The sequence below is a fragment of the Macrotis lagotis genome, chromosome 1, assembly GCF_037893015.1.
Source record: "Macrotis lagotis isolate mMagLag1 chromosome 1, bilby.v1.9.chrom.fasta, whole genome shotgun sequence".
NCBI lineage: Eukaryota > Metazoa > Chordata > Mammalia > Peramelemorphia > Peramelidae > Macrotis > Macrotis lagotis.
Window position 1 is genome coordinate 805337784 of NC_133658.1, and position 27370 is coordinate 805365153.

General features: G+C 35.6%; 1 protein-coding gene and 1 pseudogene across 5 annotated transcripts in view; both read right to left on the reverse strand.

Moving 5' to 3' along the window:
- Positions 1-27370, reverse strand: part of NARS2 (asparaginyl-tRNA synthetase 2, mitochondrial) — a 195255-nt gene that overhangs the window by 31859 nt on the left and 136026 nt on the right. For all 5 annotated transcript variants that reach the window (XM_074216991.1, XM_074216990.1, XM_074216992.1 and 2 more), the window contains 4 exons: positions 20731-20829; positions 20588-20625; positions 10313-10379; positions 9342-9479 (listed from right to left, as the gene is read on the reverse strand). In XM_074216991.1, coding sequence (XP_074073092.1) covers positions 9342-9479; positions 10313-10379; positions 20588-20625; positions 20731-20829 — 342 coding nt within the window. The remainder of the gene's footprint in view (positions 1-9341; positions 9480-10312; positions 10380-20587; positions 20626-20730; positions 20830-27370) is intronic.
- On the reverse strand, positions 23822-26175 carry LOC141510235 (ER membrane protein complex subunit 8 pseudogene; annotated as a pseudogene).

Here is a 27370-nt window from a genome sequence, read left to right on the forward strand (position 1 = left end):
AGTCTTTACTTTGTTTCCATGTTGTACCTTGATCCAAACTGGGTGTGATGAGATAGAAATCATATCCTTAGAGAAGAGACAAGAAGTCTAAGAGGTAATAAGATCAGACAATAAGATATTTGTGTTTTTCTAAATTAAAGGGAATAGTCCTTGAACTTTGTTCAAACTCCACATCTCCTTATCTGGATACAGATGGCACTCTCCTTTGCAGACAGTCCCAAACTGCTCCCAATTGTTGCGCTGATGGAATGAGCGAGTCCTTCAAGGTTGAACATCACTCCCATGTTGCTGTTAGGGTGTACAGTGTTTTTCTGGTTCTGCTCATCTCACTCAGCATCAGTCCATGCAAATCCCTCCAGGCTTCCCTGAAATCCCATCCCTCCTGGTTTCTAATAGAACAATAGTGTTCCATGACATACATATACCACAGTTTGCTAAGCCATTCTCCAATTGAAGGACATTTACTTGATTTCCAATTCTTTGCCACCACAAACAGGGCTGCTCTAAATATTTTTGTACAAGTAATGTTTTTACCCTTTTTCCTCATCTCTTCAGGATGTAGACACAGTAGTGGTATTTCTGGGTCAAAGGGTATGCACATTTTTGTTGCCCTTTGGGCATAGTTCCAAATAGCTCTCCAGAAGGGTTGGATGAGTTCACAGCTCCACCAACAGTATAAGTGTCCCAGATTTCCCACAACCCTTCCAACAATGATCATTATCCTTTCTGGTCAAATTGGCCAATCTGAGAGGTGTGAGGTGGTACCTCAGAGAAGCTTTAATTTGCATTTCTCTAATAATTAATCATTTAGAGATTTTTTTCATATGGCTATGGATTGCTTTGATCTCATCTGTAAATTGCCTTTGCATATCCTTTGACCATTTGTCAATTGGGGAATGGCTTTTTGTTTTAAAAATATGACTCAGTTCTCTGTATATTTTAGAAATGAGTCCTTTGTCAGAATCATTAGTTGTAAAGATTGTTTCCCAATTTACTACATTTCTTTTGATCTTGGTTACAGTGGTTTTATCTGTGCAAAAGCTTTTTAATTTAATGTAATCGAAATCATCTAATTGGTTTTTGGTGATGTTCTCCAACTCTTAGTCATAAACTGCTCCCCTTTCCATAGATCTGACAAGTAAACTAGTCCTTGATCTTCTAATTTGCTTATAGTATTGTTTTTTTATGTCTAAGTCCTGTAACCATTTGGATCTTATCTCAGTATTCTTGATTATATATTAAATATATAAAAAAAAACCCCAATTCCTTATCTATCTTCCTCTCTGCAGGCTGTCACCAGTCATATCACCCATTCTTAGTAAAAGAAAAAATATAGGAAATATATTTGCAGTTTTGGATCTAGCTGAACCTTTGCTATGAAAAGAGGAAAAGTTAACAGTATTTTTCCATGGACAAAAATTAAGAGACAGAGGAGACCAATGTGTTTTAAATATGATGGTATAAAAAAGAGAAGTTTTAAGTAGTAGCTAGTATTGAATTTCAATCTGGACACTTTTTCCTGTAGAAAAAAGCAAAGGTTCTGAGAAAGTTGTAATTGCTAGAATGGATTTGCTTCCTTACCACACCCTCTCTTCTCCCAAATCCACCCTTCCCTTTTGACTGACTGGTTCTACTCCAAGAGATCTCTAATTAAGAAGATTCAGAAGGCATTACCTGATTCAAGTCAATGGTTATAGTTTCAAAAAAAAAAGATACCAAAGGCTTAAAATAGGAAATTATCTTTTAGTAATGATACCATGACTCTTTTTGCCACCCAAGTTTGAAATCTTGATTCATCTATTCTCTTTCATTTTTTTTTTTTGGCAAGGCAAATGGGGTTAAGTGGCTTGCCCAAGGCCACACGGCTAGGTGATTAAGTGTCTGAGGCTGGATTTGAACTCAGGTACTCCTGACTCCAGGGCTAGTGCCACCTAGCCACCCCTCTCTTTCATTTTCTAAATCCATTTATCATTAATCCTGTTGATTCTTTCTTTCTCTGAAATACTTTTTGGGGTTCATTCTTTGTTTCATTTATACTTGTCACCATCTTAAGTCTATAATCTCATTATCCTAAGTCTGGTACATGCAAAAGTCTATTAACCTGTCAGTTTCCAATCTAGCTTGCTCTCAAATTCGGGCTCACACCCAAATGCCAGATGAATCCACATTAAATTAGCACCTTCATTTATATCACACTTCTTCCTTCTCTCCAGTTAAAAAAAATGACAATGGCTTCCTCCTTTCTACCATATCACATCATACTACAGTCTCAAAATTAGAATGGATAAGTGATCTCTATCCAAGTCCAAATCCCTCATTTTACACATAAGAAAAATGGGATTTAGACTGAACTCAATTAATCAGTAAACATTTATGAGTCTACACTAGTTATTGTGTCAATGAAAGTAATAAAAAGATAATAATGAAACAGCCTTTGCCCCCAAGAAGTTTACATTCTTTTTGGGGGAGCCTATAGGCATATTTAGAAATAAATACAAAGTAAATAAGATGCAATTTGAGAGAAAGAATTAGAAGTTAGAAGGATAAAGAAATAGCCTCTAAACTGAGTTTTGAAGGAAGTAAAGGATTATAAGGGGCAGAGAAGAGGCAGGACTATGTTCCAAGTCAGAAGCTAACTTGTGCAAAGATTTGTAGAAAATGAGTGGAAAGTTGTGCATGACCTCAAGAAGGCCAGTGCTTGATGAGTAATAATTATGTTAAGGTTGGAAAAAACAGAGACTGGATTCAGGTTAGGGAGGGTTTTAAATTACAAAAAGAAGTTTGCATTTGATCTTAGAGGTTTTATAGAAAATCCCCAGAGTTTACTGAGTAGGAGAGTGAAATTGTCACAAATGCTTTAAGAAAATTACTTTGGAAGCTCTGTGGAGGATGGATTGGAAGAGGAGAATACTGAATAAGAGACCAACTGGGAGGTTACTGAAATAGTCTAGGTGAGAGGTTCTGAACTATTAAGATAAAGGAATGGATGCCAGACAAGTTGAGGAGGGAGAATCAACAACATATGACAACTGAATGGCTATATGGGATAAGCGGGAGTGATGGGCTGAGAATGATAGGGTTGCAAAACCAAGTGACTTTTAGAATGTTGGAGCTCGTAACAATAAAAGGGATGTTTGGAAGAAGACTGAATTTTGAGGAAGATAATGAATTCTGTTTTGGATCTGTGGAGTTTGAGATGCCTTGGAATATCCAGTTGGACCTGTCCAACAGCCCAGCTAGTTGCCCAAGAGAGTTGATGAGCTCATCCTACATAGAAGGCGCCCTACAAACTGGCTACATAGTACCCATTTAACCTTTTGTCCAACTGCCCATCTCAAGATCTGGAGCACTCAATTGTGCCTAGTTTTTGTATTAGCCTTTGAACTTTCCATGTTTATTTTCTTTATGACTCAGGCTCCCAAAATATTTTCTTTTCCTCTACCTTTCCTAATTTCTTCAACCCAATCCAAATTCCACCCAGATTCCATGAAAAACTCCTTAACTATTAAAGCCCATATATGGTTTTTCTCTAGTCTTAACTTTCTTATAGAAAGTCACTTCATTCATTCATTTTTTCATTACACAAGCAATTACAAATGTAATCCAACTATGTGGCGGGCATGTATCAATTTCTGTATCAATAAGTTCTCTTGCCTCCTTGATAAGATTGAAAAATCTTATGAGGCAAAGGCTGTTTCTTTTGGACATTCTTAATTTCTATTCTAAGCACATAGTAATTAATTATTCAAAAAGTAAATGTCTAAGAACCTCCCAATTCCCTCTCTCAATATTCTCTCAATTCTAAGTCACAAAACTGGTAGCGAGAAGAATCTTTAAGGGCCCTGATGTAGTATGGTGGAGTATCCAGGAGTCAGAGAAGCTGGATTCTAATCCTGGTTCTTCCATTTTCTGAGAGATTTGGGGCAAATACTTGCCATGCTGGCCCTCAGTTTCTTCTTCTATAGATTGAAGGAGATAGATGACATTTTAAAATTCTATTATCCTATGATAATACCTAGTCCTTTTATGGATGAGAAAACAGGGCCAGTGAATGGAAGCTACTTCCCCAGGGTCCCACAGGTACAACAGTAGGCTGAGAATCAGGTCTTCTGATTTCCAGTCTAGGGCTCATTCCTCTGCTATTTTGCAAAGAGACCTCTTTTTTCTTTATTTTTTTATCTCTTTTCACAATTTCCTTGTTTTCCTTCCCTCTCAATATTGCACACTGCATTAGCTCACTCAACACTGAATACTCCATCAAGAGACTTATGAGGTTTTTATGCCTACTTCTGACCCAATTGCCTTAGCTAAGTATGGAAATAAGGAAGAGACAGAGACCAGAGGAAATGGTTTGACAGTGAGGCCTAAGCAGTTAATAATACAAAGATGTTCTTCTCTCAGCTCCTAGGATATTCTAATCCCCAGTCCCATTTTGTGAAACTGAGACATCTTAATAAAATTTTAAAAATTATTCGGCAAAGTCTAGAAGGCTGAAGTTGCTCACCCTTAGAGCAGACATTAATTCCTGGAAGGCTACTACTCTTAAGGGGGGAAAAATGATGATTTTTTTTGTTTCCATTATTCTTTACAAATAATTTGAAGATATTGTTCTAAGAGATGATATAATGGAAATCAATGGGATAGCTAACCATTCCCAAGGTAAATCATCTAGCTACCATGGTCAAAAGTCCATTATCTGGCTGATCTACTAATCAATAAATCAATGCTTCCAGACCATTTTCTATGTTCTTAAAGCTTTCCTGATCCTCTAGTCCTGCTGCTCTGATTTCCAGGGTTGCCATGACAACAGATAACAGATGTCCATACCAGGCCCAAGAGAACCACTTAATCACACAAGGTTGTAAAATTACACTGGTCTGGAGGAAAATGATCTTTCTATACATTTAGCTGAAATTCATCGGACTTAAATATTCAACTCAACTGTTCATTAAGTACCTACTGTATGCAAGATCCTATGCTTGGTGCTGGGAATATAAAAATAGATACAACCATATAGTCCACCCCTCAGATAGTTCAGAAGGTAATTTGATGTCATGTGATGTGATACATTATATGTTTGTTGTGCAGATACAGATATAAAATGAACTGTGATAAAAGGAAAAATATGCTAAGTAGAAAGAAAGGTCAAGCCAGAAGGCCAAGAAACTGAAACTGAAGTTAAACATCACTTTCAGGTTTAGTGTAGAGATGAAGTTGAAGAAGGTTTTATGGAGAAGTGATACATGAGTTGGGACTTGAAGGAAGGGACTTTAAAACAGGGACTAGGAAGGAGTTGATGGTTGATATGGGGAATCCATTTTAGGGATGGGGATGCCATAAGTAATGAAAAAACCAGAAGGCAAGCAATAGGTGATAATGCTAGAAAACTAGGATAGCAAGAATGATCTTTTTCCACAGTGCTGTTCAAGAGCCATTTAAACTGGATTTGGTATTTCTCATGTTACTCTTGTGCCATACAAAAATGAGCAGTCTTAGTGTCTCTGTGTCTCTCTCTCTCTCTCTCTCTCTCTCTCTATATATATATATATATATAATAACATTTATTTTTAAAATCACAATTTTAGTGTGTGTGAAGATTATTCAGAATAAGTCAGATGGGATATTTACTAGGATTCTTACCTTTCCCTGTTCTAGGGAGGCCACTTGTGAATTGCACCTGTCTTAAAAAGAGGTTTTTTTTTTTAACACTGAACCACACCCATTACAGAAACTCCTTCAGCCTCACCCATGAACCAGTCAAACATAGTCATGCAAGTGAAAACATACAATTTAAACCCTAAGTCTGTGCTGAAAAGATGAAATGAGAGGTGCAGATGATTGAATAGCTTTGAACCATGCACTTTACAGAAGTGGGACTTTTAATAAACCTTGGCAGTCAGTGGAGTGAGACTTTTTAGTTTGGGACTAATGCAACTTGTTTAAATAATTAAATCTATATGATTCCAATTCTGAGGTATTGGATACTAAAGGGTCACATGAAATGAACAAGTACAAGTTCACTGAAATCTAACTAATGCTGCTGGAGTTCATGTCAAGAGTCCAGCTTCTCAGTTTATAAGTGATTTTCTTGTATTTATAAAAGGTTGTTTTCATTGTCATTCAAAATTTCTAATGAATTTAATGTTATGAGTCATGACATACTATGATTCTAATTATTTGCATTTATTTAAACTTAACCATGCAAAAATTCCCTTTTTAGTTTCTTTTAGACAATTTCCTTTCTTTATCAAGTACTTGAAAAGGATCAGAATTTTTCATAATCAGAACTCTTCTATAGATTGTGCAGAATATAAAAGAAAGCACAAGCCCTGCCTTGGACAAGGTTAAAACTTAGTCAGGGGAAACAACACACATATGTGAACAATACTTACATATGTGAAATCCTGAAGCATACCTGAGAACATGTGATTAAGTTCTAGAAGGTTTATGGGGCAGTTAGGTGGCACAGTGGATAGAGCATCGGCCCTGAAGTCAGGAGTACCTGAGTTCAAATCTGGCCCCAGACACTTAGTAATTACCTAGCTGTGTGGCCTTGGGCAAGCCACTTTAACCCCATTGCCTTGGAAAAACTAAAAAAAAAAAAAAAGTTCTAGAAGGTTTGATATGGACTCTGAGATCTGTTGGAATTCAGAAAGACAGATCATTTTGAGCTAGGTTACTCAAGGATAGATGGAGTAGAGGACTTGAAGGAAATAAAGAGTCAGGCTTGACAGAAGGGAGAGGGAAATCTATCCAAGTAAGGGGAATTTCAAGCTATATTATATTGTATAGAAACAGGAAGCATGATCAGGGATCACAGCATACTTTTTAACTAAGTAGTAGGATGACTAACTCTGGGCCTGGAGTCAGGAAGACTCAAATCCATTCTCAGATACTTATTAGCTGTGTGACCCTCATCTAGAAAATGGGAATAATAATAGCATTACCTACCTCCCAGAGTTGTAGTGAAGATCAAATAAGATCATATATTTGAAGCATTTAGTATATTCCTGAAAATAGTTATGTGCTACATAAATGTTAGCTATTATTATTGTTATTATGGCTTATTAAAGTTCCCTGAACCACATAAGTCAGATGGGACATTTACCAGGATTTGACATGAAGTCAAATTTCAATGATTTAGGGTTTTATCAATTCTCAACAAGGACTCCTTCCAACTGCCAACATCTAGTTGTATTTCACTATTGTAAAGTTTCATCAGCAAATCTACTAGTGAAGTTGAGATAAAGAGAGATGGTGAAACAAATATAGTTTTCTGTTCATTAGTTTCATAAATGCCAATGGTGGGGGTAGACGTGGAGGGAGAGGAAGTAAAGCCAAAGATGAAAATGAAATTTGAAATGACTATAATTTTCATTTATTCATGCTCCATTATTACAAGAGTAGACTAAATATATAAACAGAGAGAACATTTATTTATGAAAAAGACAGAAATAATGAGAGACGAAGACAGAGAGAACGTGTGTGTGTGTGTGTGTGTGTGTGTGTGTTGGGAGGAAGAATGTTATCTATTTTGATTGAGGACTCTGAATGAACAGAAAAAAATCAATCACTGTTGATATAAATAAAAAACAAATTGTAAGTGGAAGTAGAAAGAGCACTGGACATATAGTTAGAAGGTCTGGATTCAAACACTGGCTTTGCTACTTAAAGTTTGGACAATTCATCTGGGCCTCAAGGGTCCATGTAAATTAAAAAAAAAGAGGAAGTAGAGTAGACAAGTTTCTTTTCAACTAAGAACTAAGGTTCTTTTCAACTTTAAATTGTGTAATTCCAATTACCTTTATTGGATAAAGATAAATATTGATTTTGCATTTTAAAAACCAATAACACAAAATATTTTTATATGAATATATGCATATATGTATACACACCCGTATTTCCATATTGTGGACAGTCAAGAGGGGAAGACAAAGGCACCCCCCAAAAATGTGGGAAAAAGAGAATAAGGGGAAGAAATGGACCAAAAAGAAGGAATAAGCCTGGAGAAAAAGAAGAGATAGTGAATGGTAGAAAAAAGAAAGAAGTGACCAAGGAAACAATATCTTCTGGTCCCTTAATTCCCTTCACTCTCTCTAAGATAACTCGCCTACTGAATGGCTCAAGTTAATTTCATTTGAATTTTCTGCTCCATTATGTAACCTTCCATCTACCTTCCCTGCAGCCAGCCAGTACCTCTTTTAGTTTCCTGCTAGACTAGCTTATCCTTACCCAGGTGAATGTTGAAGAGGTGGGAGACAAAGATGAAAAGTGCTCCAAGTTCTCCATTTATTTACCAGAATACAAATGCCTAAATATCCTCCCCAGTGCTTGGTACACTCCCACTCCTGTGGCACTCTCCAATCAACCAGTAAAACATTGCTCTGGTGCTAGAGGACACCAGGTGATAAAAGTTTACAATACTCCCACACACAACAGTCCCTTACATACCTCTATCTTACCCATTCTCTATTCTCTTTATCTCTGGTACCTTCATCCCAGTTCTTGACTGTCCGTTCTTCTTTTTGATTAGCTTAAAGCTTTTAACTTGAACCTGGCAGGTCTTCCACCATAACTACAATAGAATATGGAGCTCCACACCACTGCCCCTGTTCTCTTTCCTTCCATTTTACTAATGTAACCTGCTTTGTATACAAAATGCCCACTATCCCTCTCATAACCCTTTAGATAGAAAAACAGAGGCAAGGACATGCCTTTAATTTCAGAGCTGAAAAGGATTTCTAGATCAGGGGTAGAAAACTATGACTTAAGGGCTAGATCACAAACTAAGAATGTTTTTGCATTTTTAAATTATTGGCTCAGTAATGGTAGGTAGTTTTATTTTAGATCAAAGGTGTCAAAATGTATAGGTTGCAAATTCATGAGTGGAGCTTAAATTAGATGGAAATATAACTGGGAAATGTATAACAAAATAAAAATATAATAAAACATAATTTGTGCTAATAGAAAAATTTGTCATTTTCAGAGTCAGTATGCTGCTAACAGGGATACATATATGAAAAAAACTCCAACATGAATTGGAGTTTTACTTTTTCATTATGTTGGGGGAAATTTTATTCATGAATCTAGACTAATGGGATGGTCAACAATATTTAGTTGATTTGCTGTCCACAGGCTAGATGAGATTAATCCAAAGATAAAAACCTATATGAACCTTAATTTCCTCATTCCTCAAATGTAGGATGAGTTATCTCTAAGGTCCCTACCAATTCTGACATTCTTTATTTTAAAGGTCTCTTCACATCCAACATTCTATGTTTCTATTCAAATCCCAGGTGAAAGGAATAGGAAACCTGATTTGTACTATGTCTTTATCTTACCGTATGCTGAGGTTCATCCTCATTATCCCGCATGTAGAAAGGCTTGAGATCAAGAGGATAGTTAATAACAAATACTGGAATATTGCCACAGTACTTCACCAGGTACTTTTCATGTTCAGTTTGTAAATCAGCACCCCACTGTAATGAATGAGAAAAAGAAAGTCACAATAAGAGGGGGGGCTCCTTAAAACAAAAGAGCAGAATGTACTTTCTAAACATATAAGTAATCTGAAAAGGAATTACAATGCTAGGTTCAAACTATGTTTAAAAAATGAATTTTCTAAAAGTCTTGGTTAATAATTAGGAAGATTTTCTTGATATTAAACTTACTTTTTTTAACTTTATATCCCATTACTGATGGTCCTGTTCACACCTTGATTCCCTTCTCCTTTTTGTGTTCACATTTTTTAAACTTCAAAAATTCTTTCATAACTTTTTTCATTTTTATATCAAATTAGACATTTTTTCCCTTTAATCCTACTACTTCATTACTTTATTTTCTATCTTAAAAGCAAAGTGTGGCTATCAAAGCCAATGTAGCTAATAAATTTTTTAAAATGTCACTAAGAGAAATAACTCTAAGCTCCTAGAATGTGGGACTGTTTTTTTCTTCACTATACCCCCAGAATTTATCACAATCCTGGCACTTAATGTTTATTGGATTGGCTTGAGAATTGAAGAGTACAAAAGACTAATCAGTCAATAAGCATTTATTAGGGACCTACTAATATTTGGATATTATCCTAAGTGCTGAGTATACAAGAAAGGCAAAGGCAGTACCTACCCTGGAGGAGCTTTCAGTCCAATATGGGAAACAATCCATTCGAGGAGCTGAAAAATGGGGTTAGAGGTCTAGTGGTGGATCTAGGAGGGGTGCTCTGTTGCCACCCCCCAAAGAGGAATGAGTTAATAGCCCTGCAAAGACTAAGGAGTAGCAAGAGCTTTTCATTAGCATAAAAATGATTACTCACCTGTGGGGTGAAGGTGAAATTCTGGGATGCCTTCTTTAAGGTTTCTATGGCTTCTGTATAGGAAATGCTGGGGTAGGGGGGAGGGGAAGAAAAGAGTAGAAGCTGAGAAATGCCAAGAAGCTATTAACCATTCTAGCTTATATAAAAGGCCCAGTTTAGTTTTTCTACCATGGATTGATTGGTGGTGTAGTGGATAAAGCACCAGCCTTGGAGTCAGGAGTACCTGGGTTTAAATCCGGTCTCAGACACTTAATAATTACCTAGCTGTGTGGCCTTGGGCAAGCCACTTAACCCCATTTGCCTTGCAAAAAAAAAAACCCCTTAAAAAAAAAGAATCTCACTGATGAGCAGAACCAGAAAAACTTTGTATACCATAACAGCAACATGGGAGTGATGATCAACCTTGATGGACTCCCTCATCCCATCAGTGCAACAATCAGGGACAATTTTGGGCCATCTGCAATGGAGAATATCATCTGTATCCAAAGAAAGACTTGTGGAGTTTGAACAAAGATCAAAGACTATAACCTTTAATTAAAAAAAAAAACAGTATCTTATTATGTAATTTTGCTATCTCTTATGCTTTATTTTTTTTCCTAAAGGATATGATTTCTCTCTCATCACATTCAATTTAGATCAATGTATACCATGGAAACCATGTAAAGAATAACAGACTGCCTTCTTTGGGGGGGTGGGGTGGGGGGAGGGAAGCAAGATTAGGGGAAAAATTGTAACTCAAAATAGATAAAATCTTTCTAAAGGAAAAAAGGAAGAATCTCACTGTTGGAGAAGAGGAAAGAAGCAATTTTGTAAAACCTCCCAACTTATACTGTAACATCTTTCTGTCTCTAATTGTTTTATTTTCATTTTATAATCTTTATACTCAGATCATATATATATTTTTTAGTAAAGAGTATGATGCATTGATTTAAATCTCATTTCTGTCTGCCTGCTTTCCAGTTTTCCATTCTTTTCAGCTGGGGAGTAATTTATATTCTTGGGTTTATATCACAGAGTTGAATTGTGTGGTGGTTTGGTTCCCTTGGTAGCCTGACAATCTAAAGCACAAAAATTGAAGATTAATTTAGGAAGTACTATAATTTTTAAATTCTATTGGTCTAGTTGAACCATTAACATTAATTATGTCTATAATTATTTAAGTAATTTTTTATTTATTTAAAGTTTTCAAATTATAGCTATATAAATTGGGAGAATACTTTGGTAGTGCATACCCAGGTACTTTATGTATAAGGGAGTAAGATCACCATATTGAAGGAAAGAGGATGATCTGGGAAAGCCTGGGGAAAGATGGGACAATGATAATAACAGGGCAAAGGGAGAACCACTCAATTCTTATTTCATCTTTTCTTTACCAAAGATAATAATTATATAACTAGAAAGGTTAGAACAAAAATGGCTAGTAGGGAACAAAAATGGCTAGTAGGGAACTGAAACCTAAGACAAATACAAAGATAGTTAAAGAAACATCTCATTATCCTTGATAAATTCAAGTCAATAGTTCTTTATATCCTAGATCAGGCTGTTACTTTTAAAAGTTTTTATTGAAACAATAGAGAATATATTTTGATTTGCCCTTTTAGTGAGAGCTCTGCAGTAACTCAGATTCCTTTATTAAAGCATTTATAAACCACAGGGGGGCTACTAAAATTTCACTCTTGTCATCATTTTAGACAGCCCTGTCCTACATCTTTATCTCCTAAAGATGCTTACACTCTATTCAGAGAACCAACATGTACACATGTATGTGAATATAAACTATATAGCAGCAAATAACATAATTAAGGGATGTGGAAGGAAAGAGACTGGAACCTGTAAAGGGGGTCAAGAAATGCTTTATGTAGGTAGGAGATGGCACTTGAGTTGAACTTTTGAAGGGAGTGAGGGATTCTAACAAGTAGAGGTGAGGAAGGAGTGGGCCTATGGTTAGCCTGTACAAGGGAACATAGAAGGTTTGAATTAGTGTATGGGAAATGTAAGTAGGCCAATTAAGCTAGACTGTACAGGACATGAATGGAAATAATCAGAAGATGATTACAAGGAAAAGGTAGCTGTAATACAGAGGAACTATGAGTCAACTGTTTTTTGGCTTTCTTTGTATTTTTTAGTGCTAAGCACAGTGCTTAGTATTAAATAAGCACTCAATAAATACTGACTGACTGGATGGGCCATACTTGCAAGTCAACCAAGAAGTGTAATATTTATAATCTAATTCAAACCCTAAAAATGGGTTCTTACAGACTAGGAAAGAGATTCAAAGATAAAATACAACAATCTAGAATCTCTTGGTCCCTCTGCCTTGTCATATTAAAATCTGAGTGATTATAAAGGGCAATATCAAGGATAGTAAACTAGTTTCAACCAACATAACAACACAAGACAGAATGAAAAGATCTCCAGGTTTCTGTCTTGGTTCTAGTACTAAGAACTAGTGTGACCTTGCATAAAGCACATCTCTCAGACTCTCAGAGTACAAGTTTATAAAAAGAAGGATTTGTGGAAGTCAAAAGACTGCAAAAGGATAAATGTTGAAAACTATCTTTGCATATAATTGAAAAAATTAAAGAGTTGAACTAAATGAATTCTAAAGTTCATTCATATCTAACACTTAATGATTATGTGACTAAGTGTTGATTAAAGGCTACTATGAATACTTTGCTGTACCATTTGCATATTAACACTTGCCAATGAAGAAAAGTGAAATCAAATTTAAATGACTTGTTCAAGGTCACAAAGGTTGTAAAAGTAGCATGGTGAGAATATGAACCTAGGACTTCAGTTTCAATACTCTTTTCACTGAATTCAATGGCCTCTTCCATCAAAAACTTTATATAGTATTAAATACTCAGCAGTAATACATTATGTAGTAGGCAAAAGAATACTGGGAACTGTTCTTAGGTGGCCTGGGTTTAGTGACTGCTATTTACTACTTAATTGAAGTTAGTACTGAGACAAGTTACTTCTCTCTGGGCTTTAAGTTTCCTTATTTGAAAACTGAAGGCACTGGACTAGAAGAGGGGTTTCTTAACCTCTGTGTGTGTGTGACATGGACCCCTTTGGTAGTCAATCTATCTCTTCCCAGAATCAGGTTTTTAAATGCCCAATTTAAAGGAAATCAAAAGTCAATTAAAATAAATTTGTATTCCACCCCACCCCCAAGTTCATAGACTCCTTGAAATCTACTCAGAGACCTCAGATCTTTGATTCAGTCTCTTGACTGAAGGGTATATTGAGCTAGGGCTAATTGTTAAATTTCCATTGTGAGCATTTATACCTCAGAAACTGGAAAACATTACAAATCAAAGTCTGATTTAGTTTTTATTGATTGTGTAGATTTAATATAATTGAGATGTTAATATTGCAAATTAAATGTAAAAATGTACTTTATGTACATTCCCTTTCCTAACTCCAGTATTAAACATATACCAATACACCAGTTTAAGTACTAACTATAAATTCTTTTATATTACTAGGAATAAAAGAGCACAAGTAATAGAATCTTTACTGCCTTAGGTTAGTTAAGTAAAGGATAGTGGAATTGATAGTAACAAGGTGTAGCTTGGTTACTTTTGTTCCTTCAAGATTCTATAGTTATACCTTAAAAGCAGATGTCTATTAACAAAAGAATATGATAAAGTCTCCTCATATAATCAGAACTTTTTATTATTATGAAATTGATAATCAACAAAATTGAACATTTCCATATAAAAAGAGGATCATGAAACCATGATTCTCTATTAGCTTATTTACAATCAGAAATTCAGAAGGTAAGTTTCCTTATATGGAGAGTGGGAAGGTACCACAAAAGTGACACTAATCATATGGCTAGTATTCATTATAATGAAGTTAGCTTGTCCAAATGATAGCATATGTAGTCTAACTTAATATAAAGTGTTAAAGTGTTTATAGGTCTTGCTAGTTTCTAAGTCCAAAAATTCAGCAAAAGAGCTTGACAGACACAGAAATTTAATCTCATGATTATTCAAGGCTAGAAAGATTTTTATTTTTGCTTTAAAAAAATGGTAGTTGTTACTTCTTTATTTCCCTCATCTTAACCTAGTTTGCAGGATACTAAAAATGGGAAAAAAATACACACAGTGCCATCACTTTATATTGTAGAGAACACTCACCTCCTAAAATATAATTTCTACCTTATTAATAATAATCTGTACAAAATCCTTATACCGAAGCTACAGTGTAACTATATGGATGGCCTAAATAAGGCTGAGATAAGGAATACAATTGTCTGCCCAATGAAGCTAGGGATGAAAGTCAAAGGAGCCAATGTCAGCATGCCCAGCATGTCAGCATGAATCTGCTGTTCTGCTTCTGACCTGCCAGATTATGCTACTCTAGCTGCCTTCTTACTCTGGGACATTCTTCTGCCTCTGGGTCACCTTTCTCCCAATGCTCCTTCATTCCTCTCCTGGCTCTGTTTGTGACTCTCTACATTTTCCAGGCCCACCAGTTTTTTTTTAAAGAAAGATTTTATTTTGAGTTTTACAATTTTTCCCCCCATTCTTGTCCCCCCCCCCCCACAAGAAGGCATTCTGTTAGTGTTTACATTGGTTCCTTGTTATACATCGATTTCAGTTGAATGTGATGACAGAGAAATCACATCCTTAAGGAAGAAAAATAAAGTATGAGAATAAAATTACATAATAATATAATGCTTCCCCCACCTTAATTTGATGGTAATAGCCTTTGGTTTTTGTTCAAAATTCATAATTCTTTCTCTGGATACAGATGGTATTCTCCATTGCAGATAGCTCAAAATTGTCCCTGGTTGTTGCACTGAGGGGATGAGCAAGTCTATCAGGGTTGATCATCACCCCCATGTTCCTGTTAGGGTGCACAATGTTTTTCTGGTTCTGCTCATCTTGTTCAGCATCAGGTCATACAAATCTTTCCAGGTTTCCCTGAATTCCCATCCCTCCTGGTTTCTAATAGAACAATAATGTTCCATCTACATATACCAGTTTGCTAAGCCATTCCCCAACTGAAGGACATTTTCTTGATTTCCAATTCTTTGCCACCACAAACAGGACTGCTACGAATATTTTTGTACAAGTGATGTTTTTACCCTTTTTTATCATCTCTTCAGGGTATAGACCCAGTAGTGGTATTGCCGGGTCAAAGGGTATACACATTTTTGTTGCCCTTTGGCCATAATCCCAAATTGCTCTCCAGAAAGGCTGGATGAGTTCACAGCTCCACCAACAATGTATTAGTGTCCCAGATTTCCTGCATTCCTTCCAACATTGATCATTGTCCTTTCTGGTCATATTGGCCAGTCTGAGAGGTGTGAGGCCCACTAGCTTTTTAGTCTCTTTTCTATGTTGTCTCCATTTGAATTAAAGTCCTTTGAGGGCAGGAATTGTTTCTTTTTTCCTAGTATATGTGTCCCAAGGACTTGGCACATAGTTAAGTGCTTAATAAATAACTTGCCACTCCTTGGTAATACTAATAGTTTCTTTATTTCCGATTCATAATTTTCTTAATTATATAGTAGTTAAGTAAGTTCAGTGCCTTTAACTTCTCTACTGTGCTTCTTGAACTTCTCCACAATGCCTCTAGGAATTCAAAACTGGAAAATAACAACCTCCCTTGGAAGGCAGAGCCAGGAACCCTTCAGTCTTCTTTTAAGAAGGGGAGCACAGGCCTTTCCTCATTTCCCACTAACTGTACTAATTTTGTATTTCTAGACCAGGTGTCCCCCTCCAGTTTTCTTTTGTGCTTTGAGGGCAAGTCTGGGTTTCTTTTTTGATTTTGTGCCCCTATCACTTAGCATAGTGCCTGGCAAACAGTGGATGCTTAATAAATATTTATGACTATTGCTCCCAAGCAGTTAGTCCATATGCAGATTTCTGAGACTGAAAAACCCTCCAAACTGTTGATACCACTTCTATCCTGAAAAGTTTCCTCTAGCTTCCCAATGACTCAAAATCATGATTTCTAAGTTCCTTCCTGACAGAGCCCCTAATTAATCTTCCTTTAATAGTCTGCCCCTCATTATCCATTTTAAGTTGCTCTCCAGCTCAACTTAAACACTTTGAGGATTATCCCAAATATCTGAAGTTTTCTTCTTAACAGTTTGCCAAACTCCTTCATTCCCCCCCTTTCAACTTGTGCCTCTCCCCAACAGATTTTCAGGGCCACACATTTTATGAAACACATTAAAATACTGGAGAGATTCCAGTGGAGGAATGACTGTGCCAAATGAGAATCAAATGAAGGAAGAAAGGTTGATTAATTTGGTTTTTATTTTTATTTTGTGTGTGTTTGTGTGCGTGTGTGTGTGTGTGTGTGTGTGTGACTCTGGAGTTCAGTGACTGGCCCAGGGTCACACAGCTAGTAGGTATAAAGTGTCTGAGTTCAAATTTGAACCCAGCCAGAGATTGATTAATTTGAAGAGAAAATATAAGAGGAAAAGCTATCTTCAACTTTGTGAAAAAGCTACTCAGTGGAAATAGGAGTAGATTTGTTCTATGTGTTTCCAGAGAACAGAATTAGAATTGAAGCAATGGGTAAAAAGTTGTTGATATGGGGCTTGATATAAGACAACACTTTCTAAAAGGTATAGCTAGACAAATGTAAAATGAATTACCTTGGGAAGTAGATTTGTGTAAGCATATTAAAAAAAACAATAAAAAAATCTTTCAACTGAAAATATTAAAAATAAATTTATTTCTCTCTAGCCTAAACTCCTTTCCAAACTTTTCCCTTTAGTAAAATATGTTAAAGAACAAAAAGGTCAAGAGAAAAGAAATTAAGTGTAATAAGCAAATTTAGAACAAAAAATAATTGCACCAAGTTTTCCATTCCTAGATGGGACTGGCACTATGATAAGCCTCAGAGCACTACCCTCTTTCCCATTCTGAGGGGATTGGGGGGTTACATAAGAGGAAGGTCTTTTAACCTGTAATCAAAGAAAGAATTGAGTAGTTTTAGAAGCAGATGATGATTATGGTCTATTATAAAGAGTAAAATATTGATCCTAAACCATGTTTATTCAAATTATGACCTTATTCAAGATTTCTATAAATGTTACTTTATTTATTTATTTTTTTTGTAAGGCAAACGGGGTTAAGTGGCTTGCCCAAGGCCACACAGCTAGGTAATTATTAAGTGTCTGAGACCGGATTTGAACCCAGGCACTCCAGACTCCAGGGCCAGTGCTTTATCCACTACACCACCTAGTCGCCCCTAAATGTTACTTTAAAGTGTTTTGTGTTAGAGTGATATCCAAGGGCATGAAAGTAGATAGGGTCTGTCAATTTGGTCATTTCACTCTCTCCATTAAAAATGTTTGGAATAATATTAGGAATAATTAGTAAAAATTATTTCTGGAAGACATACTTAGAAACACAGTAGAATACTGGTATTTTTTTTTTAGCAGCTTCTGTTCTCGAGAGCTTCTTAGTCATATACAAACTGGACTGGATTGCCTATTGAAGTTTTAGAGTTTGTGCATTTATAAAAGTATCTCTAACTAATAAGAAGGTAAATGATATTTCACCTATTTAATTCAAGCTCTTAGACATATTTAAATAAGATATTTTGCTTAATTAAAAATGTATATGCAATTATAGTCTTTATTGTGATAAGGATTATATGCAGAAGGATTTCCTATTATCTAATTCTCACCAAGATTCTTATTGTAAATTGTGATCTCATTTATTCAAAAATAAGTTTGCATTTATATACCATTTTATGATTTATTTCTTCTAAACATATTATCTTAATTAAAGTTAACAACAGCCCCATGAGAAAGGCAATGCTGGAAATGATATCAGAAGGAATTAAGAAATTCAGGTAAGAATCAGAACTTCTAGAGTTCTTTTCAATTTTGAGATCTCAGTATTTTATTATCTTTTTATAAATGAGGAAACTGAGGCTCATAAAGCTTAAGTGATCTGCTCAACATTATTTAGATAATAAATAAGTGGCAGAGAAGGGGGTCAAAGCCAGATGCTGAGATTTACATTCTAGAGTTTTTTTTTTCTTACCTGTAGATGGAGTCAAGGCACTTGGATTCCAAGCCTACCTCTGAAATTTACTACTCGTATTAACTCCGGTAACTTACATTACCTCTCAGATCCTCAGTTTCCTTATTTGTAAAATCACGTGAAATTTGTAAAATACATGTAATAATTACAACAGGGTAAGTTAAAAGTGAAAGTATTGTGCAAATTTTAAAATGTTAGAAAAATGATTTATTTCTTAGCAAATTGTCTATTGACCAAAAAAAAAAATTCTTTGATATGATCAAGTGATTTATATCAGTGGGATATACTATGATTCAAATATGTGGAAAATAATTAACATAATTAACAATAGTAATTCCAAATCCAATGATTATATCAATAATCATAAAAAACCTTTGACAAAGTTTAAAACTCATAATTTAGGCCTAAAAGCTAACAAGGCAGAGGCACAAATATATCATTTTCATCATGATAAGAAATAGTTATCTAAAAACAAAAACTAGCATAATTTTTAATGAAGAAACACTAGAAAATTTTCCAAATGTAGAATAAAACAAAGGAAGGACACCTCTAACCCTCTTAGTATTTGACATAGTTCTAAAAATGCTAGTAATATTAATAAAAGAAAGTCATAAATGTAGACAAACAAGAAGCATGCTGAAGACATGAGGAATCACTTAGAAAACCCCAGAGAACAAACAAAGATACTGGAATAATTAATAGCATCAGTAAAGTAGCAGGACACAAAATTAACACGCAAAAATCAAAAGTATTTCTCTATTGCAATAGCAAAAGCCAAGAGGATATAACAGAAAGAGAAATCTTTTTAAAAATAACTACAAAATACATAACATTCATGATAATCAATTTATACAAGGCAGGCTCAAGATTTACATGAATATAAAATACTCGTTAAAATAATAAAGAGTTAAATAACTGAAGTGATATATATTTCACACAGAGAAGTCAGGTCAATATTTTTCTTTTTTTATTCTTATTTAATTCTATTTTGAAATTAGTATCAAAATAGAAATGTAGATCATTAGAATAGACTAGAAAGGAAGAATTAGTAGGTGATATAAAAATAAATGAATACATATTAATTATTAATTAATATTAAAATGTTTAATTTAAATATTAATTTTACATTTAAATATTAATAAAAATAAAGCATATTCTTTCCCAAATTTAAATTATTTTTTTGATGAAGCTCTCTTCAACTAGCTCCACATCTAGTTCAGTATTATTAGCTAATCTAGATGATGATTAAGATGAGTACTGGTAAATAATGAATAAAGAACAGAGACATTTTTGGGTACAAAAATACATCTGCTCAATTGGAGAAAAATTAATTTTACTATAAATTTCTGAGGCAGAATAAAATAAAGTAAGGATAAAAAGGTAGACTGGTTAAAGGCAAACTAGTTTTTGAGATAAATTTGTTACATGTACTATAGAGTGCAGATAGTTTATTTGTCAATTAAAATTTTTTTTAATCATGTCAAATTTTGACCAAGAGAAAGTTATTTAGGTTCAGATTGTGCTTTTAATTTTAACATTATTTGCTATTAATTGATCAGAAAATGCTAAAAAAAGATGTGATCCAGAAAGATAACGATGGTAACCCTATAAATGAAAAGCACATTTCAAAACAAATGATACTGTACTGAAATTATAAGCATGGTCGAAAAGATAATATATATATTCTTTTTTTCTTTTCATGTGATGGAACACTGTAAAAAAACAGTTAAGATATATTCAAAACTTTTCCCTGCTTTTTAATTTTTTTTTTTTTGTTATAAGGGATGGTTCTCTAGAAAAGAGAAGGACTATTTTGGGAATGTAGGTGAGGTAAAATTAAATATATTAATACAAATTTCTTTAAAAAGGAAAGATAAAAATAAAGCTTAAAAATAACAGGCTACATTGGGTAACTTGCTATTAATATCAAAGTGATAAAAACTGTTGTGCAGATGAGTCAAAGGATCTTAAAGGGAATTATATTGCTCAAGGCCACTTTTCACAAAAGTGAAAGTTCTGGCAAGTCTTACCAAGTATCAGAATATTGTATCGAGGGACTAGGATAGCTAAGTTCCGAGATGTTCATCAGCCGTCAGTCATTAGATAATAAATTTCTTTGGACATATCAATACATAAACTAAGGCACAGGAAAGCTGCTATCTCCATTGGTGGAAAGAGAGTAAACAAATAAGCAGATCTCTAAACTATTAAGTCGTTTAGATAATAAATTAAAAATATTTCTACTTACATTAAAAACTTGTTTTTCAGCATTTGTTCAAGCTTGTCCTTGTTAATAAAAAAGAAAAAATATTTCTGTTAACATAAAGTTGCTTAATAGAAACCAAAATTTAAATTTTTCCAAATAATATTCAAATATTAGATGTTGATTACTTTTTGGCCAGGAGCTACGAATTTATGTAAGAGTTCAACATCCTCTGGACAACTTGAGAGAACAGTCTCTGTTGTAACCTTGAAGAGTGTCTCCATAACCTGGAGAGAAACATCATAGAACTACATGAAGAAGATTGAAAAATTCAAACAAAGACATGGACTTTAGCACTTTAAGGAGGACAAAGCACTCTTTTTATAGCAATCCTATAAGACAGGTAGTATAAGTATTACTTTTCCCTATTTTACAAAGAAAGTGAGGTTGAAAAAAAAGTGGAATTATTTAGCTCAAGGCCATGGAGGATTTGATCCAAACCTAGGTTCCATAATTACAACATTGATGTCCTTTCTAGTAAGAGTCTGTCTAAAGTGCTGAAAGCTGTAATTTTATATTTGAGAACATCAGCACTCCCAAATCTTACACTAGCTACAGCTATAGCAAGAGTCTCTGGTTCTGAATGAATTAGAGCAAATTAGCATTGCTTTGGTAACATAAAGTAAAATTGTTTCCAAATTCACTTAATGGCATTTTCATGTATCCATAATTTCAAGAAAAATAGCTGGGAAGTCTATAACAGATGCTTTACTAAAACCCTAGATAAACTTTTCCATAGATAAATGATAAATACATTAGAGGAAAATTACATCTATTTTTTAATCACAATCATGCTATAAAGTCAGGTTAATTGTATTACAGTCAAGTACTATGATGGGTTTACCTTGTGTTAAAGGGTTTAGTTTGTACTTATAACTTTTGTTGTTCAGCTGTTTTCATTGTGTCTGACTTTCCATGATCCCATCTGGAGTTTTCTTGGAAAAGATACTGGAATGGTTTGACATTTCCTTCTCCAGCTTACTTTACAGATAAGGAAATTGAAGTCTCAGAGTGACTTGACCAGGGTTATACTGGTAGTAAGTATGGGAGGCCAAATTTGAACTCATGTCTTCCCAAGCAAATCTGGTACTGTACTCTACCTAGTTGCTTGGTACTTTAAGACTACTGGTAAATAAAAATGAAATGTCTCAATTAAAAAAAAGTCCTAAAAACTCTGGGAAAAATAAAATAAAACTGACAACAACAACAAAAAGAGTCCAAGTGAGAGATATGTGCCACTTGAGTGTTGGCAATGTCAGAGGGCCTAAGGGGGCATAAGGAGACTTTAAGGAGGCAAAATTGACAAGACTTGGCAGCAGAGTAGATATGTGAAGGGTATGGGTGTGTGAGTCATGCCTGATTTTCTATGACTCTGTTTGGGATTTTCTTGGCAAGGATTCTGGATTGGTTTGCAAAGTCCTTCTCCAGCTCATTTTACAGATAAGGAACAGAGGCAAATAAGGTTAAGTGATTTGTCCATGGTCACATCTAGTAAGTGTCCACAGCCAGATTTGAACTTAGGAAGATGATTCTTCCTGATTTCAGGGCCAGCACTATATCTATTGGGCCACCTAGCTCCTACCCTTGACAACAACAGGAAAGTTAGGAAGACGGGAAGGGTAGGAAGAGAAATAAAATTGTTCAGGACATCTGGAATGGAGCCAGGATGGCAACGTGAAGCTTACATGATCCGGGAGCTTTATTCTACCAAAGATAAATGAAACCTCTACTCTGACATTCAAGTTACAGATCCCACCAAGAAAAAGAGAAGATCCAAAGCAATTTTCAGTGGTAGACATCATGGAGGATCTTCATTGAAGGTCTGTCTCTTTGGGGGAAAAGGGAAAGTAAAACCCAGGAGGTGGTAGAGTGGGAAAGCTAGCGAGAGGCTTTAGCCCCAGTGCTGTCTAGGTCCCCAGCTAGATAAAGCCAGCAGGGAGGGTCCCAACCCCAAAGAAAGTCTGAACACTGGGAATACTGGGCAAAAGACAGGACTGGGTCAGGAACAAACTGCTGCTCAGTCAGAACCTGGACAAAGGTGGAAATAAATCTCTGCAAAGGTAAGGCCTGGACTGCATAGGCAATATCTTGGTGAATGACAAGGGAGGGATCAGATCCCAGATCTATATTCCCTATACCCCTGGAGCAGAGCTAAAACAACAAAGGTGAGCAAAAAAGTTAAAAGAGCGCTCACTATAGAAAACTACTTTACAGACAAAGATGATAACAATGCCATGCTGGAAGAAGAAATCAGTGAAAAATCACTCCCAGGAGAAGTCTCAAAGAGTCAGAAATGGACTCAAATCCATAAGTACATATAAGAACTTAAAGAAGTTAAAAACCAAAGAAGAGAGGAAGGAAAAAAAATGGAAAAAAGAAAGGAGTTATGTAGGAAAATTATGACAAAACTGCTTTAAAAAGGACACATAAAAAGGTAATTGAAAAAAATTAGAATTGAACAAATAGAAACCAATGAATCTACAAGACTACAAGATTCCTTCAAACAAAATAAAAAGGCTGAAGAAAATGTAAAGTACTTTTTAGGGAAAACAAATTACCTGGAAAATAGATCCAGAAAGACAATCTATGAATCATCAGACTACTAGAAAGACTAGATCAAACATCATGCAGGAAATTATTAGGGAAAACTGTTCAAATCTGCTAGAACAAGAAGCCAATATAACCATTGAAAGAATACACACCCTAAACCAAGATAAGATCCAAATGGATACAGGATTTAGACATAAAAAAAAAATACAAGCAAATTAGAAGATCAAGGACTAGTTTACCTGTCAGATCTATGGAAAGGGAAGCAGTTTATGTCTAAGGAAGAGATGGAGAACATCACTAAAAACAAACTAGATGATTTCAATTACATTGAATTAAAAAGCTGTTGCACAGATAAAACCACTGTAACCAAAATCAAAAGAAACATAGTAAACTGGGAAACAATCTCTACAACTAATGTTTCTGACAAAGGACTCATTTCTAAAATATACAGAGAACTGAGTCATATTTTTTAAACAAAAAGCCATTCTCCAATTGACAAATGGTCAAAGGATATGCAAAGGCAATTTATAGACGAGGAGAACAAAGCAATCCATAGTCATATGAAAAATTGCTCTAAATCATTACTTATTAGAGAAATGCAAATTAAAGGTTCTCTGAGGTACCACCTCATACCTCTCAGACTGGCCAATATGACCAGAAAGGCTAACAATCATTGTTGGAAGGGTTGTGGGAAATCTGGGACATTATTACATTATTGATGGAACTGTGAACTCATCCAACCTTTCTGGAGAGAAATTTGGAACTATGCCCAAAGGGCAACAAAAATGTGCATATCCTTTGATCCACTACTGGGTCTATAGCCTGAAGAGATGATGAAAAAGGGTAAAACATCACTTGTATAAAAATATTCATAGCAGTCCTTTTTGTGGTGGCAAAGAATTGGAAATCCAGTAAATGTCCTTCAGATGGGGAATGGCTTAGCAAACTGTGGTATATGTATGTCATGGAACACTATTGTTCTATTAGAAACCAGGAGGGCTGGGAATTCAGGGAAGCCTGGAGGGATTTGCATGAACTGATGCTCAGTGAGATGAGCAGAATCAGAATAACATTGTACACCCTAACAGCAACATGGGGGCGATGATCAACCTAGTTGGACTAGCTCATTCCATCAGTGCAACAATCAGGAACAATTTGGGGCTGTTTGCAATGGAGAACAGCATCTGTATTCAGATAAAGAACCGTAGAGTCTGAACAAAGTTCAAGGACTATTCCATTCATTCATTCATTCATTCATTCATTTTTAGGTTTTTGCAAGGCAAATGGGGTTAAGTGGCTTGCCCAAGGCCACACAGCTAGGTAATTATTAAATGTCTGAGACCGGATTTGAACCCAGGTACTCCTGACTCCAGGGCCAATGCTTTGCCACTGTGCCACCTAGCTGCCCCTTATTCCCTTTAATTTAGGAAAAAAAACCTGATACCTTATTGTCTGATCTTGTTATCTCTTATACTTTTTTGTCTCTTCCTTAAGGATGTGATTTCTCTCTCATCACACTCAATTTGGATCAATGTACAACATGGAAACAATGTAAAGACTGACAAATTGCTTTCTGTGGGGTGGGGGGAGGGAAGTAAGATTGGGGAAAAATTGTAAAACTCAAAAGAAATAGAACCTTTAATTGAAAGACAAAAAAAAAAAGAAAGAATACACAGAACATCTCCAGAAAGAGACCCCAGGATAAAAACCCCAAGAGTTATTATAGTCAAATTCCAGAATTCTCAAGTATAGGAGAAAATAATGCAAGTAGCTAAAAGAAAACAATTCTAATACAAAGGAAACACAATCAGACTCATACAGGTCCTATCAGCTTTAACACTGAAAAATGGGAAGATCTGGAATACCATACATCAGAGGGGCAAAGGACCTGGGATTACAACCAGAATTTACTAGCCTGTAAAATTCAGCATATACTGTCAGGGGAAAAGATGGATGTTCAATAAAATAGAGGACTTCCAGAATTTTCTGAAACAAAGACCAGAACTGAACAGAGAATTCAATTGTCAAATACATGACTCAAGAGTTACATAAAAAAGGTAAATGACAAGGGGAAGGAAAAAACAAAACAAAACAAATATTGGTCAAAATCATCAAATTGCATATAACCCCCAAAAGTGAAGATAAAACACTTTTTTTTTTATAAAAGGTTCGTTAAAATCGTTTAATAGGAACATTCTTGGACAAGCAGAAATAGCTTTGATTTTGAAGGTTAGAGCAACATACAACTGGGAGAGAATCCACAGGGACAGCTGGACTTGACAGTTTGTATCTCCTCCAGAGACCTTTGTTTTAAAAAGATGGCCACTTAGGTAAATTGCCTCTTTTGAGCCCCATGCCATTTCTTAAAACCGTTGTCTTTCCACACAAGGTATGAGATATTATTCTATTTACAATTAAAAATATTTGTTTTTTCCTCTTCAGTGTAGTGGAAATGCCCATAAATCAGTCAGTGGAATCCCTCCCTAACATAGATGTAGAAGGGCTTTATTGATCTCTGGATTTATCCAATCATTTCGGATGTCGTCCAGATGCTTATCAAAATCCACAAGGGTTTCATAGGACCTGCTGTCCAAGAGAGATGCCGAGATCCTCTGGGCTTCTGGCCAGTCTTCACAATAATCATAGTGTGGATCTCTACGCCGCTATTTGTTTTCATGATGCTCACACACATGAGCAGTGGGTTCTGTGCACTCCATTGTAAACTTCGTGTTGTCTACCATGATGAGTGCAATGTCATTGAAGCCCTCTGCAATTCTAGAAGCTACCTTCTCAACAACCTGGTTTGGACTGGCATCCTTCACACGTTCATTGGCTTGAGAATAACCAGCAATCACATAGCTATTATCTTGGCACCAAGAATCAATCAAGCTGAGGGCCACCTCCAGCCTGGGTGCCAGTGCCAGGGTGCCTTGGAAGAGTGGGATGCAGTCCACGAAGAGCGGGATGCAGTCCACGAAGAGCGTGTGGTACGGGCGCTGCTCCTTGTGGGCACTTGGCGCCATGCAGCACCATATTGCAGTAGGCCTGGGTGGTCAGCTTGACGCTGGGCTTGGCTAGGCCTCCGGGCCAGCCCCTCGGCGGCGCCCTGCTGAGGCAGGCCGATAAAACACTTCTAATTCTTGACAACTTTACTTCTCTTAGGATAATTAAAGGGTAGATTATAATTAAAGTGATTGGATTTAAAGGATATGTGTATACTTGGGTCTTGTCTCTCCAACTGAAAGGTCCAAGATGACATCACTTTGTTTTGACACAAAAAGTCCTGATGAAAAGCAGGGGTGTTAATCTGAAACTTAAGTGTCTCATTAACCTTTGATGCACTTTAACTCCCCTGTGGTGACAAAGCTTAACACCTTGTCTAATGAGAGCATCATTAACTGGATGGTCCTGAGTCAGTGTGTACAATCATTTGTAAAGTTCTTAGGTGAGTGAGACCTCTAGAGTCTCTTAGTATTGGGTGGGTTATATTATAATATTTTATATCAGGGTTTGAGTTAATCCCTGCTTCACTTAACAAGGGGTTAAGTACCCTGGATGGGGGGATGGGTAAAATGTGAGAGAAAAATAGGCATGGGGGAGGGGAACAAATAGTTCAAGAAATGATTTGGCTTTGGATGATACTTTGGCTCATGAGGGGGATTTTGTGTTCTTGGAGAGTACTTGAAAAGGGGGTAAAGTAAAAAATGATTATAATTATCATTAAGCAATCTGTTATGCTTTGATAACAATTTGAGCTTATCAAGCAATCAAACTGTGATTGAGGATACCTGATTAGTAGACTTGAATGATAAAGAACACTAGGTGAAGAGGCACAAAGATTTATAATTTTAGAAGGAAAGAAAGGAGAGTGAGAACACTGAGTAAATTCTATTCAATAGATTTGGTCCAGAGAGGGAATTAGATACATTCCCACTTGGGTTTAAAAATATATCTTAATCTACAGGGAAGGGGGGGAAGGGAAAGATAAAGGAAGAAGGGACTAATAAAAGGGAAGGCAAAGGTATAAGTGAAAATAAACTTAAAGTTAAACTTTAAAAGAAAAGTTCAAGGGGAAAGGGAATAAAATTTTGGTGAGGAGGAATAAGAGGAAAGGAAAGAGAAAAATATAAATGGAGAAAGAAAGTATGGAGGGAAATATAGTATTAGTAATCTTTACTGGAGGGAAATATAGTATTAGTAATCTTTACTGCAAATGTG